General features: G+C 41.6%; 1 protein-coding gene across 5 annotated transcripts in view; it reads left to right on the top strand.

The window, feature by feature from the left end:
* Window positions 1–18,137, top strand: part of LOC117367981 (CDK5 regulatory subunit-associated protein 2-like) — a 372,935-nt gene that overhangs the window by 124,579 nt on the left and 230,219 nt on the right. For all 5 annotated transcript variants that reach the window (XM_033961149.1, XM_033961147.1, XM_033961146.1 and 2 more), the window contains 2 exons: window positions 11,609–11,728; window positions 14,577–14,669. In XM_033961149.1, the coding sequence (XP_033817040.1) occupies window positions 11,609–11,728; window positions 14,577–14,669 (213 nt within the window). The remainder of the gene's footprint in view (window positions 1–11,608; window positions 11,729–14,576; window positions 14,670–18,137) is intronic.

The following is an 18,137-nucleotide window of genomic DNA, read 5'->3' as shown; positions in this document are numbered from 1 at the left end:
TGTGGAGGAGACTAGTGTTCAGGGTTTCAAGCACAAGTTGGATGCACACCTTCTTGCAAATCATATCCGGGGATAGGGAAACCCGGGTCTCCGACAAGGAGCACCTAACTGGGCCTCCGCGTGTGCGGATCGCCGGACAAGATGGACCTAGGTCTGATCCGGTGAAGGCGTTTCTTATGTTCTTATGTTCATTTCCTTTCCCTGTGCTTCGGTCTTTAGTGTCTTCTCTTTTGCTACAATCTTTCTAACCTCCTCTTCTGGGGTAGTTGAGTCCTGTAATTCTTCCCTTGTTTCTTCCCAGCCTTTTTTCCCCTTAGTATCTTCACGGGATACCTTCTTCCGAATCGTCGATACTGGGTCGATTGTCGGCTTTTCCCTTCCTCTTAGTTTAAAGCCTGTTCTATTCTTCTCTTGACGTTGTTTGCTAGAAGTCTTGTTCCCGCCACGCTCAGGTGCAGTCCATCTCTCCTGTAGAGCTTGCTCTTGCCCCAAAATGTTGTCCAGATCCTCACAAAGTGAAACCCTTCTTCCTAACACCATCTCCTCATCCACACAGTTATTGATTGTAGTTCCTCCTGCCTTTTCACATCTGCCCTCGGTACTGGTAGGATCTCTGAGAACGCTAACTTCTGGGTCCTCATCTTCAGTTTCCTTCCCAGAATCCTGAACTGTTCTATCAGTGTGCTTCTTCTGTAGTCTCTCCTGCTGACATCATTCGTCCCAATGTGGATCATTACTGCGGTCTCCTCCGTCTCCGCTCCTTCTAGGATCTTCCCAATTTTGTCCACGATGTCCTTGGTTCTCGCTCCTGGGAGGCAGGTCACCAGCCGATCCTCTCTTCCTCCTGCTATGTGGATGTCCACATGCCTCAGGATCGAGTCTCCCACTAGGATCGCTGACTTTCCCTTCTTCAAATTTTGCTTCGGTCTCAGATCGATGTCCTCGGTGTGCTTCGCTCTCTCTTCTTTTGGGCATCGACTAACCAATTCCTCCCCCTCGTGTGGTATTCCTCTGTGGGTGTCTTCTTTGAGGTCATCTGTTTCTTGCTCTCCCTTCCATGTTGGTGTTGGTGTTACTTCATCTTTCATCTGGAGATCATTCTCTTCCATCCTCCTCCTGTATGCTTCCTCAATGAATTCTTCGAGATCCCTGACTTCCTTCTCGATTTGTCTCTCACTTATGAAGTCTTCAAATGTCCTGAGAGGGTCCTCCATGGTGTAAAGTCCTTCTAGCTCCTGTATCTTGTCCTCAAGTCGCTTGACTTCCTTCTTCAAGCTTTTCAGCTCCTGACACCGACTGCATACATATGACTGTCTCCCCGAGGGGAGGTAGTCATACATATGACAGTCTGTGCAGAACACTGGAAAGTTCATCTTTTGGTTTCCCTCTGCTTCCATCGTCGTTCCTGCTTAAAGATAACAGTTTAAGATTACGTGTTCCTTCTGTGCCTACTTCCTTCTGCGCCTGCTTCTTGCTTTGCTGCCTTCTTCTTGTGTGTGCTGCTTACGCTCTACCTTACTTTACTTTTACTTGTATGTTTATTCCTTCTGCGCCTGCTTCCTTCTGCTCCTGCTTCTTGCTTTGCTGCCCTCTTCTTGTGTGTGCTGCCTACGCTCTACCTTTCCTTACTTAAATAATTGTAAAAAAAGAATGTGAGCCAATGAGGAATGAAAACACCAGTATTCCCACCGAGATTGAACACTACTAAGGGTGGAGGAGGTGTACTGAGGCCACATTTTGTTACATTTGAAATATATGAGAGTATGTTTAACAATTTGTAATTCTACAAAGGGGAACACTGGATATTTTGGAGGTTGGGTAAAGTATTGGAGAGTCCCATTACGTCTGAGCCATATTTTCAGTATCAAGTTGCCCAGAATATACAAGGATAATAATATTCTTTTTCCACCTGGAACACATTAAAATTCATTAATAGTAACACAGTAGATAGTAACATAGTAGATGACGGCAGATAAAGACCCGCATGTTCCATCCAGTCTGCCCAACCTGTTGGGCCGCCGCATGAGCGGGCTACTGGGCATGATGGACCTCAGGTCTGACCCAGCAGAGGCTTTGCTTATGTTCTTATGTTATGTTCTTATGTTTTTTATCCACCGTGCTCTTTTTAGAAGTTTCCTTGAGATTATTCTATTTAAAAAAATGTTCAAATAAGTTGTATACTTAGCTTATCTTGCTACTGGGTTACTTGATCCGACATGTTTCGCAACAATTTGCTTTATCAAGGATCCCCCAGAGCCATTGTGTCCACCATCTTACTTAAAAGTTTTTTGCAAACTCTCCCCCACCCAGAAAGATGTAATGGGTTCCAATGCTCACACATTACTTTGACTTTCAATAATAAGGATTTTTCATTTACTGTCATTGTATCTTCCAGTGTTCTTTGGATCATGATACCCAAATATTTTATACCCTCTTCCTTCCAAAGGAATGGGAATGGATCAAATAAGCCTTTTTTACACAATGCACATTTAATGGAAGAACCTCTGATTTACTTTAATTTATTTTGTAACTAGAAAATTTGCCAAATTGATCAATCAATTCCAATAAATGTGGGATGGTAGGTTCAGAATTCTTCAAATGAAGCAAAATATCATCTGCATAGGCCGAAACCTTATATTCTCGACCTGCATATGGAATTCCCTGTATCTCCTTTGCCTGCTGAGTAGCCAACAACACGAGTTCAAGAACAATGTCAAAAAGCAAAGGAGATAAGGGACATCCTTGTCTAACTCCCCTCTTCAGACTAAAAAGCTCTGAAAATGTATTATTAATATATAATCTGGCTGAGGGGGAACTATACAAGGTTGAATCATTTGATTAAATCCGGATCCTATTCCAAACCAATCCATAGCTTGATACATGAAAGTCCATTCTACATGATCAAAGGCCTTCTCTGCATCCAAAGAGACAGAGAAGGCCGGATCATCCATTGTTTTTGCTAAATTTAGCATATGAAATGCCAATCTGGTATTATTTGAAGAATGTCTTTGAGCAATGAAACCCATTTGGTGCATACCAATCATATAAGGGAAAGCTTTGGCTTAACTTAGAGCCAATAATTTAGCCATGAATTTCCCATCCACATTAATTAAAGAAATAGGCCTGTAGTTTGAAACCAACATAGGATCTCGGTTTGGCTTTGACAAAGCAATGGTTAACGATTCCACCATAGTACCTGATATACAACCCTTAGTCAGTTGTAATTGATATAAATTTAAAAGATGAGATAATAGTAAATTTTGAAAAGATTTTAAAAACTGCACTGTGAAACCATCACTACTTGGGGCGGATCCAGCCCTGAGAGACTTCAACGCTGATTGGAGTTCTGTACATGATAGAGGTGCCTCAGGTTTTTCTTTCACATACTCGGGAATTTCTGGCCCATTAATTAAGTTTAAAAATTCTCTTCCTTCCATTCCTTTATTTGAATAAAACTCAGAAGAATATAAAGCTTTATAATAATCCAAAAATTGTCTTAAAACATCTCCAATGCGAGTATGAATTTTATCTTTTTCATCTTTAATGGCCACAATCTTTACTTTTCTTTTTTTTTTTTTTTTTGCTTTAAGATATTTAGCCAATAGTCTTCTCGCTTTATTTGAGTTTCCATAATACAGAGCCTGCTGAGAAAACAAATCTTTCCTAGCCAATTGTGAAGAAATCTCATTATATTTATATTTAGCTTTCAAAAGGGCATGCAAAGTATTTTGTTTCCATTTCGAGGCCAATTGTGACTCTAAAGTCATAGACTCCTTTTACTAAACTGTGATAGTGGTTTTAGCGCATGCAGAATTGCTGCACGCGCTAGACGCTAACGCCAGATTATTCACTAATGGCTAGATTTTCAAAAAAACGTGTAAAAACTGACAGGCTGCTGTTGCAGCCGATAGAGCAATGATTATAAAAAAGCAAGTCATTCTCCAAAAAATGCTCATGCAAATGAGGTTGGCAGAGAGTAGCAAAGATATGCTGAATTTGCATGTGCCCATCGCTGGTTACAGTGATGGGCACATGTGCAGAATAAAATAAAAACAAAAAACCATAACAGCAGGAGAGATGCCCAATGTCTCCTACTGCCAACCAACACCACCCCCCCTTGCAGCAGGAGAGGTGCCTAATCTCTACCACCCAACCGACACCCTCCAACTTCGCTTGTCAGTGGGAGATTTGCCCACGCTCTCCCACCACAATGCAACTCCCTCCCCATGCCTCCGACAACACCCCCGACCTTATTTTCAGATGCCTGGCCGGAGGGATGCCTACTCCCTCCAGTCAGCTGGCCTGCCTCTTCAAAATGGTAGGCCCTCCCCTCCCCGGTGCATCCTGGGATGCATCAGGGAGGGGCTTAAGGTTCTGATTGGCCCAGGTTGTTTATGGTCTTTTATGTGTCTGGGCCTTAGGCGCCTCCCCGGGTGCATCTACCATTTTGAAGAGGTGGGCCAGCTGGCCAGAGGGAGTAGACATCCCTCCAGCCAGCCATCTGAAAATAAAGTAAAGGGGGGGTCGTCAAAGGCATGCGGAGGGGGGGCATGGTGGCAGGAGAGCGTGGGCAATTCTTCCGCTGCCGAGAGGAGTTGGGAGGGGTGTCAATTGGGCGGGAGAGATTGGGTATCTTTCCTGCTGCCTAGAAGAGTTGCGGGGGGTGTTGGTTGGCGGCAGGAGACATTGAGCATTTCTCCCGCTGCCTGGGGGAGGGAGGTGTCGGTTGGTGGTGGGAGAGATATCATCTCTTCCGCTGCAAAGGGGGGCTATAATGCAGTCAAAACACACGCCACATGATGCACTTTTAACAGTGCTGTCACTGTACTGGCATCCTTGGCCCAGTCACTGATTTTTGTCGCTAAAAGCCAACATCGCATTTGGAGAACGGCTCGGAGATTTTTAATAATCCACTGGAGTGCTCATTTCAATGTTGAAGTGTCCATTTGCATGGCAGTGTCTGAGACTGCTAGAAAGCTTGCTAAAGACCGAGATAATCCACCGCTAAAATGCATGCAGGCTAAACCATCAGAAACCAGTTTAATGACTGCATTAAAGTTTTGAGAATCTGGGCCCAAGTGCCTAGTTATATAGCAGCAACGCTATGTACCTACAAGTTTCAAATGTTTCCATATCTGGATGATTGGCTGATAAAAGCTTCATCTCCTCAAGCACAGCATTCAGCAACAGAGATAACAATAACTTTTCTCCAGCTCCTAGGGTTCAAAGTCAACTTCCCCAAGTCACAACTTCAACCTTCTCAAGTGCTGCAATTCATAGGAGCCCTCCTCTTCACCACTCTTCTATAAACTTTTCTACCTCAACAAAGCACATTATTTCATCTTTGCAATCATGTCTCTTCTCTACAAACCATCTCAGCAAGACAGATGATGTGACTCATAGGTCACATGGCCTCCACAGTTCATTACCCCTCTTGCACGACTTCATCTCAGAACAGCTCAGTGGACTCTAGCATCTCAGTGGTCTCAAGCTCTCGATCCTTTATGTTGACGGATTACAGTTACCTCACCTCTTCGACAATCTCTTCAGTGGTGGATGGATCTGACAAATCTCTCCAGAGGTTTGTTATTTCACATTCCCCCAAATCAGAGTGCGCTCACTATTGACACATCTATTTATGCTTGGGGAGTCCACCTGGATAGTCTCAGGACACAAGGTCAGTGGTCAGCTCAAGAAAAGACATTCCAGATCAACCTGTTAAAGCTGCAGGCAATTCAAAATGCTCTAAAAACCTTTTAGGAGAGTCTTTCCAACCAAATCCTCCTTCGAACAGACAATCAAGTAGCGAACTGGGCAATTGCTCGAAACATATTTCTCAAAGCCATATATGTACAAGGGAATCAATGCTCTAGCCAAGAAGCTCAGCAAATTTCTTCAGCCACATGAGTGGACTCTCAACTGTAATGTCTTGCGCCACATCTTCTCACTATGGGTACTCCTTAGATAGCAAAACAAAAAAGCAGTAATTCCACAACCAAATATCAAATACACACAAAAAAAGTGCAATGAAACAAAAATTAACTTTGTCAATTAAATTGCACTGATAGATCATAAATGGAAGAAGTCAAAACCTCAGACCATATTGCTACGTCTCATAACAGCCAAGGGCTATTGACAAATGCAATGTTATGGTTTCAATCATTGGTCCACCTCCATCCTTTTCATGTGAATGCAATAGTTCATTAAGTGCTATAATTGATGTCTTTTTTTGAAAAAAATTTTCAATAGATTTTGTAATTTTGTATAAATAAAGTTATTGTGATTGTCAAAGTTAATAATAAAGTTGTATGAAGTCATATACAAAGTTCTGTACGAAATGGCACTTCTGTGCAAAAATAGCAGTTTTTCTGTGCAAAATGGCAATTTTGTGCAAAAATAGCAGTTTCTCAGTACAAAATGACAGTTCTGTGCAAAAATAGCAGTTTTATCATAAATAGAGATTTCAAAGTTTATATCTTATCTTAGTGGCACAGTGACTAACTCTGGAAAACTTATCAGAAAATAAAAAAATTCATAGAAACCACTTATCTTAGTGGCACAGTAACTGACTCTAAAACTTTTTCAATAGATACTCCTTAGATAGACCTGTTTGCATCTCCCTACAGCTACAAATTGCCTCAATTATGCTCCAGACTATACTCACCTCATTGTCTCGAAGCAGATGCATTTTTCTGGATTGGATGAATAAGTTTCTCTATGCATATCCACCAGTCCCTCTCAAGACCTTAGTCAAGCTCAAGCGCGAATCAGCCACCATGATCCTGATAGCTCCTTGGTGACCCAGACAATCTTGGTTTTCCCTTCTACTTTAGCTGAGTTCCGAGGATCCAATTCCTTTACAGATCTTTCCATCTCTGCTTACTCAGAGTAAAGGATCTCTCTTACATCCCAATATGCAATCTCTGCATCTAACTGTTTCAAAGTTTATTTAAAATTTGATATATCGCCTATATGTAGTTTCAAGGTGGTTTACATTTAAAATTAGCATGTAGCCTGACAGAAATCTAACATTTATTAACAATAAATACAACATGTTGACTTACTGGAAACACTAGGGTAGATGTGAGAACTGATGGCAGCCATTCAGGGAGTGGCATGGGGCCAGGCAGGAGTGCGTAAAGCTCACACCTGCCTTGTGTGCTGCTCTGCTGCAAGAGATGAGGAGGCAGCCATCCAGCAAGGGAGGGGCAGGAATGTGGAAAGCTCCTACCAATACAGCGCTGGACTGCCAGAATTTAAAAAAGATATCTGGGGGAGGGGGACTACCTGCCTACCACTAGAACTACCCTGTCCTGGCCTACCACTAGACCATTAAACGGGGGACAGAGGGCAGGGCGGTGGGACAGGATACACCATTTGGTTCAGAATTTTATTTCTTGGTTTTTCCTTCTATACACGTAGGTGCATCTTATGGTCAGGTGCATCTTATAGAGCAAAAAATACGGTATATTGCCACTTTATAGAGCAATGGTCAGACCACACTTGGAATACTGTGTCCAACATTGATCTCCCAACCTAAAGAAGGATATAAAACTGCTGTAGAGGGTGCAGAGACGAGCAACGAAGCTAGTAAAAGGTATGGAGAACTTGGAATACGAGGAACGACTTAGGAGACTGGCATTGTTCTCCCTTGGGAAGAGGAGACAGAGAGGATATGATCGAGATTTTCAAAATACTGAAAGGAATCGACAAAATAGAGCAGGAAAAAAAGTTATTTACATTGTCCAATGTGACATGGACAAGAGGACATGGACTGAAGCTGAGGGGGGACAAGTCCAGGACAAATATCAGGAAGTTCTGCTTCACGCAGCGAATGGTGGACACCTGGAATGCTCTCCCAGAGGAGGTTATTGCAGAATCCACCGTTCTAGGATTTAAAAGCAAACTAGATGCACATTTCATTAAGAGAGACATAGAGGGATATGGGTGACTAAAATTACGTCAGGTGTACACCTGGCTGGGCCTCCGAGTGTGCGAATCGCCGGACTTGATGGACCAAAGGTCTGATCCGGAGATGGCAGTTCTTATGTTCTTATATTCACCTGGCTCTGTTCTGCCTTTAATTTATATTTGCCGTCGTAGATCCTGCGGGAACGGGGACAAATTTGATCTCCATGTTATTTTCTAACCCCATACAAGAACAAATTTAGTTACTACATCTAGAACAGAACATAAGAACTGCCATCTCTGGATCAGACCATCGGTCCATCAAGTCCGGCGATCTGCACACGCGGAGGCCCAGCCAAGCGTACACCTGGCGTAATTCTAGTCACCAATATCCCTCTATGCCTCTCGTAAGGAGATGTGCATCTAGTTTGCTTTTAAATCCGGGAATGGTAGATTCCACAATAACCTACTCTGGGAGAGCATTCCAGGTGTCCACCACTCGTTGCGTGAAGTAGAACTTCCTGATATTTGTCCTGGACTTGTCCCCCCCCCCCTTAGCTTCAATCCATGCCCTCTTGTCCATGTCACATTGGTCATTGTAAATAACTTTCTTTCCTACTCTATTTTGTCGATTCCTTTCAGTATTTTGAAAGTATCGATCATATCCCTTCACAGTCTCCTCTTTTCAAGGGAGAACAATCCCAGTCTCTTCATTCGTTCCTCGTATTCCAAGTTCTCCATACCTTTTATTAGCTTTGTTGCTCGTCTCTGTACCCTCTCCAGCAGTTTTATATTCTTCTATAGGTTGGGAGACCAATGTTGGACACAGTATTCCAAGTGTGGTCTGACTATTGCTCTATAAAGCTGCATTATAACTTTCTCCGATCTACTCGTGATTCCCTTCTTTATCATGCCTAACATTCTATTTGGTTTCTTTGCCGCCGCCGCACATTGTGCCGACGGCTTCAGGGTCCTATTTATCAGTAAACCCAGATCCTTTTCTTGTTTGCTCTTACCCAGAGTTGCACCTGACATTCTATACTCGTGTTTCTTGTTCTTTCTACCTAAATGCATTACTTTGCACTTTTCCACATTAAACTTCATCTGCCATTTCTCCGCCCATTTCTCTAACTGACACATGTCACTCTGGAGTTCCTCGCTATCCTTCTGCGATCTGATTACCCGGCATAGCTTTGTGTCATCTGCAAACTTGATGATCTCACTAGATGTTCCTTCTAGGTCATTGATGAAAATATTAAATAAGATGGGCCCAAGTACCGAGCCCTGGGGCACACTGCTAGTTACTTTCTCCCAGTCCGAGAACTTCCCATTTATGCCCACTCTCTGCTTTCTGTTCTCCAGCCATTTGCCTATCCATCTTAGTATATCTCCCTCTATTCTATATCATCTACTATTACTACTATTAATTATTTCTATAGCGCTCCATCTCCTTGGAATAATATTCCGGTCCACTTACGGGAAAAATCAACTCTTCACCATTTTAAGATGAATTTAAAAACATTTCTTTTTCTTGATGCTTTTGAGACCTAAATGCCCTTTTTAGGGCTACATAGTTTTAGTCTACTTTTAGACACTCTACTCTCCCTTTTGTTTTTTCTCCATATGTGTTCTCTTTTTACTTGATAAATTGTAGTTCTACCCTTCTTCCCTTTTTTGTTTCTGTTTGTTTTTGTTTTGTTTTGTTTTTAAATGTTTTTAATAATGATTAATGTTTTAAAGGATGTATTCCATATATGTTTTTAAGACAATGTTCATTGCCTAGAAGGCCGATTGGGCGGTATATAAAATTTTTAAACAACTTGAAACGTACGCAGCGCTGTACAGAGTCACAAAGAACACAGTCCCTAAGTACTATTACATAAGACAAATGGATAGACCATTCTTAGTATAAGGTGCAATTCTTCCATTACCAGAGCATTTTTAGCTCTGCATTATGAAGCAATTTTTAATCTCATTAATGTCATGCAAAATCTGAGGAACTGAGTTGCCACCTTCATAAGATGGAGAGGTTTGACTCCTAACAGGCCATATTCTAATTTTACTGTAATTTTTTATGCCTCAAAGATGCATATTGAAATTCCCTTTCTCAGAAGTTTGTATCGTCTTGCATTGCCACCAAATATGTAAGAACTTTTCAACCAAGAGGAACCCCCCACCTTTCCACTAAAATTTTTTTTCAGTTCCATACAATTTTGCTATTTTTGTGGACAAGAAGGATACGGTATTCTGACTGGTGTGTGATGCTACCGACAAGAGCCCTAATTCAGAAATGCTCCCCAGTGTTCTGTTTTGAAGTGGCTTACTATAAATGCACATGTCTTTCTTCCTGCACTCATTGCTTGGGACCAAGTCAGTCTTCTTTTATCCACAGAGCAGAGAGGTTGTGTTCTTCTGATGTCCCCTCTTCCACATGAATTGCACGAGTATATTCTTACCCAACCAGAAACAAACAATCCAACCAATCTGCAGTAGAAAAGTCAAATGACAAAACAAAGAAAGGATACTGCAGAGCTGATGTACAAGAGTATGAAAGTCTAATCTTTATTAAGAAAGATGCAATGTTGACGCTTTTGTCAGATCTGGGAGCATTTCTGGATTGACCTTACTCCGCAGGCTCGTAGTAGACTATTGAATTTGTGAAGATGGCCACATACCGCAGGGTAGACTGCTGGACACTGCCATTATGAACAAGTGGGGGACGGGGATTGGTTTGTGCACATGTAAAGTATTTGGTTTGCATTGTTGTAATTTTTCTTTGCACTTTATTGAAAATCTTAATAAATATATTGAAACATAAGAAAGATGCAATGTAGCATTCCAAACAAATGGTCCTCTTGTGCGAGTACGCGGGACCCAACACGGTCTGTGTTTCGTAAAACACTCCATCAGGGGTCCACAATGTAGAGAACCTGAATAAAACAACTGTCCTTAAAGGACAGACAACGTTAACATCCAGTGAGGGCTGCTGCTTGTGAGTACGCAGGAACCAAAAAGAGTATATTCTAATGCATATAAGTAACCTGCTCTTCCTCCCTAGCCTATACTTCAACCCAGACAGTCAGTGGTAATTGACAGAAAAATTACTTTAAAATTTATTTATTTATATACCACTTATATCCTAAGTGGTTTACATTAGTAACATAGAAACATGATGGCAGATAAAGGCCAAATGGTCCATCCAGTCGGCCCATCCACAACATCCACTATCTCCTACTCTCCTTAAGAGATCCCACATGCCTGTCCCATACTATCTTGAATTCAGGTAATCTAAGTATTTTCCCTATCTGTCCCGGTGGGCCCACAATCTAGCTATGGTACTTGAAGCTTTATTAGGCACCAGTTTTGGAACAATTACAATGAAAGAATTAATGATACGGAAATGAAATAAGAAAGAAGCATCTAAATTTTCTTGCAGTTTACACATATATCTTAATCATGTAAGTTTGAATTTCAGCTCTAATCTTTTTTTTTAATTTTAGGAATGCCAATGATGTTAATGTTGTTCCTATGGTAGTCTGATTCTCTAGGTTGACCTACTTTAAAAAAAAAAAAAAAAAAAGGTTCTCCGGCAGGTGATTCATTTGTAGTCAGCTTAAAATACTAAAACCTCTTCTTTCTGCATCCAAATATTGTACCAGCTTCAATGTTAATATCTTTTATTTATTTTTTTTTTTTTAAGGATCTCAAAAATTGTGTTTTGGAGAAAGAAGAGAAACTTGCTTTTGAGCAGAAAAATGGTTTAAAAAGAGATAAAACCATTCAAGGATTAACTTTGGCTTTGAAGAGAAAGGAGAAAGAGGTAAGCTCACTGCATGTCTGGCATTAATACCCAGCTCTCTAAGCCTTACATTGAAGATAGTTTGTTTTAGTTTGCCATTTTGGGTTATCTCTATTTGCCTGATAGGAGAAGCACCAGTTTTGAATGAATCACAATGAAAGTAGACCTAGTAAAGTTGATCTTGAAAGATAAAAGCAGAATGGAAACATTAAGGTAGAAATCCAAAATGGGAAATAACTGTCAGTAGTAATGCAAATTAGTATTCCAGTGCAATAGGTGAGACGTTCTAGACAAGTGTGTTATCTCCCAATGGCCACCTGCCATATGCAGAAGGAATCCACTCCAGATTTTTTTCTGTGACTCTTCTTGACTTCACTGGGAGATCTGGCACCACCTGCAGTTTTTCCCTTCTGCACAAACGTGCCTGAAACATAGAAACATGATGGCAGATAAAGGCCAAATGGCCCATCCAGTCTGCCCATCCGCAGTACCATTATCTCCTCCTCTCTCTGAGATCCAACGTGCCTATCCCATGCTTTCTTGAATTCAGACACAGTCTCTGTCTCCACCATCTCTTCTGGGAGACTGTTTCACACATATACCATCCTTTCTGTAAAAAAAGTATTTCCTCAGATTATTCTTAACTTCATCCTATTCCCTCTCATTCCAGAGCTTCCTTTCAAATGAAAGAGGCTTGACTCGTGCGTATTTACGCCACGTAGGTATTAAATGTCTCTTATCATATCTCCCCTCTCCAGTCTTTCCTCCAAAGTATACATATTGAGATCTTTAAGTCTGTTCCCATACGCCTTATGAAGACCGTGCACCATTTTAGTAGCCTTCCTTATATCTTTTCGAAAGTGCGGTCTCCAGAATTGTACACAATATTCTAAATGAGGACTCTCCAGAGTCTTATGGAGAGGCATCAATACCTCCTTTTTCCTACTGGCCATACCTTTCCTTATGCACCCTAGTATCTCTTTGCCGTCATCTTTTCAACCTCTTTGGCCACCTTAAGATCATTACATACAATCAGACCAAAGTCCCACTCTTCTGTTGGGCACATAAGTTCTTTACCCAACTAAACTGTACCGTTCCTTTGGGTTATTGCAGCCCAAATGCATGACCTTGCATTTCTTATCATTAAATTTTAACTTCCAAATTTCAGACCATTCTTCAAGCTTCGTTAGGTCTTTCTTCATGTTATTCACACCATCCTGGGTGTCTTACTCTATTGCAGATTTTGGTATCATCTGCAAAAAGGCAAATCTTACCCGACAGCCCTTCAGCAATATCACTTATAAAGATGTTAAAAGAACAAGCCCAAGAACAGAACCATTGGTAACATCCCTTTACTGAGAGTGATCTCCATTGGCTACTACCCTTTGTCGTCTTCCATTCAACCAGTTCCTGACCCAACCTGTCACATTGGGATCCATCCGAAGGGCACTCAGTTTATTTATTAGACGTCTGTGTGGAACACTGTCAAAGGCTTTGCTAAAACCAAAATTATCACATCTAGTACACTCCCTATATCCAATTTTCTGGTCATCCAGTCAAAGAAATTGATTAGATTTGTGTGACAAGACCACCAGATTCCAGAAACTTCACCATTCTCTGTTTTAAATGTGTTCCATTCATTTGCTTACCAAAGAAGTCAGACTTACCTGCCTTTAATTCCCTACTTCTACTTATGTGGAGAGAGACCACATCCACTTTTCTCCACTTTAAGTAATCATTCTTCTGAAGGTAACACTGTTTTGGATGTAGAAATGCCAGAAGAAATGTATACAAGTGATTATGAAATGGAACCTGTAGAATCGTGTTTGCCAGAAGCCATGCTTAGTGAGTTAAAGCTTGGGGAAATCATATGTGATCTGGAAAGGTGGAATTGCCTCACAAACCCTAATAACAGAAGGGTGGAGAATCCCTGCTTCTGATTAAATTGAAGTTAACAGAAGAGTTGGAATAATTGTGGCCTGAAATTGCACAGACACAGAAGTACTGTAAAAGAACCAGACTGAGCAGACCCAGCTGGTTCCAGGACTTTGATACTGGAAGTTTGGTCTTTTGTTTTTGTAATAAGGACTGGCAGAGCATAGCCTGTTGAAAGCCTATGTTTGGTGGAAAATGCCTGATTGTGAACTGTACAACTGTGGAGCCTGATTGGGCTAACAAGCTTTTTAGCCACCAGAGCAAGTTTGTGTTTTGTTTTCCTTTCACCAAAGTATAAACAGAAAATAAAGACATAATAATTCACACCAAACACCTTTGCTGGACCTTTTTTATTTGATCTAGACACCCTTCTACCCTCCATGCCTCGTTCAACTGCTTGGCTGAGGCTTGGATGACCCAGGTCAGGACTCTGGCTAATCCAGTCCAGATCAAGATCACAATAGCAAGAATGTGAAACTTCCCATCGAAATTCACAAAACCAGAGTATACACACTATTTCGCAAAAATCTAAAATCCCTGGCTTTTTAAAAAATCCCTACCAGAATCCAAAGATATTCACTTAGAATACAAGGCGCCTGAAATAAAGACAATGTTAATGGTCACTGTTAATGGTCAGCTGGTACTTTTGATATATTGCCTCAGACTGCATTTATAATGATAACAATTTGATAACTTTATGTAGAATGTATAATTCTCTGTAATATATTTAACTATATATAGAATATCTAACAATATGTTGCTTGTAACAGCCTAATACTTTAATGAAGATTTGATGGGAAATAAGATTGCACATAACATAACATGGGTTCTCCTTTAAATAGAAGCTGACAGCTTATTTTGAGAGTTTAAGCTTACCATTGAAGTTACCTGAAATTTTTTTTTTTGCTCATGTTTGGTCATTCTTTTTCCATAGACTGAAGAACTTAGTCAACAAATTAAGGAACTGAATTTGACACTTTCTGAAGCAAGAGAAACTGTCCTCAAATTCCAGATCCTAAAATTCAAGGTATATAGTTTATATATTTATCATCTCTATTCCTTGATCTCAGAACTGCAAGCATTACTCCGGGGAGAATGCTGCACTACTGTGCAATGCAAAATTTGTGCAGAATTTCACACCTCAGCAGACTACACAGAATTCTGTTCAGTCTGCTTTTGCAGCACACATGTTTCACTTTCAAGCTGCCTCCTCCCCCAGCATGACAAAAGGAGGAGCTACACAGTCACAGGTATGGACTGCTTTCTTCTGCTTGGTCCCCAGCAATTTTTTAAGTCCTAAAACGTTATGGAAGCCCAAGAGATTCAAAGGAACAGTCAAATCCAGTATGGCAGGAGTAGGAAGTAACCTAGATTGTAAAGTAGATTGTAAGCTCTTTCGAGCAGGGACTGTTTTCTTCTTTGTGACACTGTGCAGCGCTGCGTGCATCTGGTAGTGCTATAGAAATAATTAGTAGTAGTAGTAGTAGCCTGATATGTGTAGGGAGGGAGATGGGGTTGGAAAATGGAAGTGGGTGGGGCTGAAAAGTGGTGGATGGAATATGTATGTGGAAGGACTGGAAAAAAGTATGCAGAATTTTGCAGAATTCTCCCAGGAGTAAAACATATATTTTAAATACTATTTTCACTTAAAAATGATAGGAGTGTGGTTTGTAAAATTGCCTTTATATACTTAGGATTGCCAATTTTTTGAAAGATCTAAACTTCTACCTGTTACTGCCTGTGCTTCACCCCCTTCTGTACCCTTCTTCCCTCCCCCCTCCAAATTAACTAGTTCTATTACATCCCTTCCGGTTTCAGTACGCTAGGTGTTCAATCCCTTCCTGTAATCTGGGAGTTGCAGAAATCCAAACACTTTTCTGAGCACATGCTCCTCCTACCTTAGAGAGAGAGTTAGAGCTCCCTGCAGTTTCAATTTCTTCAAGCAATCAATACAGAAGTCTCTTGGATTTACTCTGCATCTTTTTCTTATTTTTTCGCTTAAAGTTTGGCTTTTTCATTTTCTTGGGTGCTTTGAAACCCTTTTGCATCGGTCCTCTGTCGAAGGAAAAGACGCAGTTCCATGGAGCCAGACTGCTACTTCACTGAGAAACTTAGCTGGATCTGTAGATTCAGCCTGCTGTGTGCCACCCTTCCTGGATTTGGGGTCCATTCCCCTGGAAGCTTGCTTGCTCTCTGACCTTGTCAGGGGTTTAAATGCAGGCTGTATATGCGTCCTGAGTAAAAAACAAATCCTCCAGGCTTCAGGGCGCAGGCTGAGTTTCCTTCCCCCAGCTGCGTGCAGAGGTTCCGTGGGAGTGGAGATTTAGGTCATTGTCCGTCCGACTGGCAGTCCGAAGATCTTCAAGTCTGGTCATTTTGGAGCTGTTCTGAAGCAGAAAATCATTTTCCTCCATTCAACTGCAGTATATAGAGCTGACAGACAGGCACTTCAGAAACTATGCGTATACCTCCATTGTTTCCTATGGGAACATCAGGGGTGGTCTGTGAAACTCTCTAAAACAAATTTTTGAGAGTTTCTGAGGATAGGGTTCAGATCTCCCACCTCCCTAAACCCCAATTTGCTATTGTTTATTTTCAGATTTTCTTTATTTTTGCCATTTTTGGTGCGAATTCGCTGGTGGTGGCCATCTTGGATTTTTATCGATCTTTTTTTCATAGTTTTATTTCTGTCTCAATACCCCTCGATTTGAATGAATATAATTTTGGATGGACTCCTCGCCCTAATCAGTCGAATGTGTGTGCATTGGTGGCATTGGATTGGCGCCGGGTCAGTGACCATGAGTACGACGTACTAAAGATCTTACAGCTATTTCCTACCTCAGCTAGGGAACCGATTATCCACACAGAACAGATCACTAGATTCACTAATGGCTTTCTGCAGAGCAGTAAAGACCTTCCTCTTCCACCAATCGGGCCATTAAAAACTGCCTCCTCAATATACTTTTCCTAGTACTCTTCACTATGACCAGTCTGATCTCTAGAATTAACTCTGTTATTGTCTACTGTAACCTATTTGTCATGACTAGTCTGTTTTCAAACGATTGTGAATGTCTACTTGCAACCCGTTCTGAGCTTCTGGGAGAACGGGATAGAAATTGAAATAAATAAATAAAATGTCCAGCGTGCTGGGGAGGGGGTGGTAGCTTTGGACTTTGCCTTCTCTGGGTACTCCAGGGTTGAGGAGCCAGCCTGGGTCCATGATTTCAGGGAAAACATGTCTCCCAGAGGCTGTTCTGGAGTCTGGCACCAAACACCTGCATTCTGAATCTGGAGATTTTTTCGGTACGGTGCAGACACAGGGTGTACATTTTCACTGGAATTTATTTGGCTCCTCTGGAAAGTATAATCTTTGGACCCAACTCATTAGATACAGCCAACGAGCGCATCAGTTTCTTCTAAGCCAGTTGTGCCAGTGGCTGAGATCCCTGTTTGGGAGTCCTCTTGTCAAGCTATGGCAAAGCTCGATTACATTATTTGCCTCTTCTGTTTTCTGCTTCTATTTTGGATCTGGATGATACCCTTACTGGGACTAGTCAACATGGTCACCCAGAGTCCAGGCTTGGGTGCGGACCCCTCCGTCCGTAGACTCTAAGCATAGCTCTGTCCACCGTTTTATTGCTGATTATTTGAAAGAGCCCAACTTGGAATCTCCACCTTCCATATCTCAGTGTTCGGTCATGGAGCATTCTAATGTGCTGTTCTCCCTTTTTCCATCCCATCCGCAGCTTCTTGGTTTGGTTATGGAACAATGGGATGCCTCAGAAAGTTCTTTCTGGTTCTCTAAAACTATGTCTAAGGTTTATCCACTAGCCTCCTGAGTTTCAGCAGTTTTATTTAGAAACCTAAGATGGATTCCACTTTGGCGCAGGTTACCAGGCATAAGGCCCTCCCTAGTGTTGAGGGAGTTAAGCTTTAGGACTCCCAGGATCACAGAATGTAGAATATGTTGAAACTGCTTTTTGAAGTGGCTTTTTCAGGTATCAAGGCTGTAATGGCAGCCTCTTTTGTGGTGCGTGCCTGTCACAAGAGAATGCACCATGCACCTTCTGCGGATGAGGATGCCTGTCTTCAGCTGGTGTTGGAAGTTGTGTATTATGTGACAGATGCCCTTTATGATCTTATTCGAGTTCTTCGAAAAGTCTTGGCTTATGTGGTATCTGTGCGCCAGGCTCTTTGGATCTGTCGGCAGCACACATAGTGGGAATGGACAATGTTGAAGCCAACTTCCTCAACAGAAAATCTTAGATCTGGTCGAGTGGGAGCTGTTAGCGACAGCATTTCAAGCCATTGTACGGCACTGGGGTTGTCCATGATTTGACCTCATGGCAATGGCAAAGAACATAAAGTGAGGGGGAATAAGGAAGAAGACCTTCATGAGGATTGAAGGTGAAGACCCCCATGAGACCCCAAAAAGAAACATTTACTGTGTTGTTGAATTGGACTTACTTAAGCCTTATGAACAATGCAAAAATCA

This window comes from Geotrypetes seraphini, chromosome 10 (assembly GCF_902459505.1).
Source record: "Geotrypetes seraphini chromosome 10, aGeoSer1.1, whole genome shotgun sequence".
Classification (NCBI taxonomy): Eukaryota; Metazoa; Chordata; class Amphibia; order Gymnophiona; family Dermophiidae; genus Geotrypetes; species Geotrypetes seraphini.
Note: the sequence above shows the minus strand (reverse complement) of the source record. Positions and strands in the feature narration are given on the sequence as shown.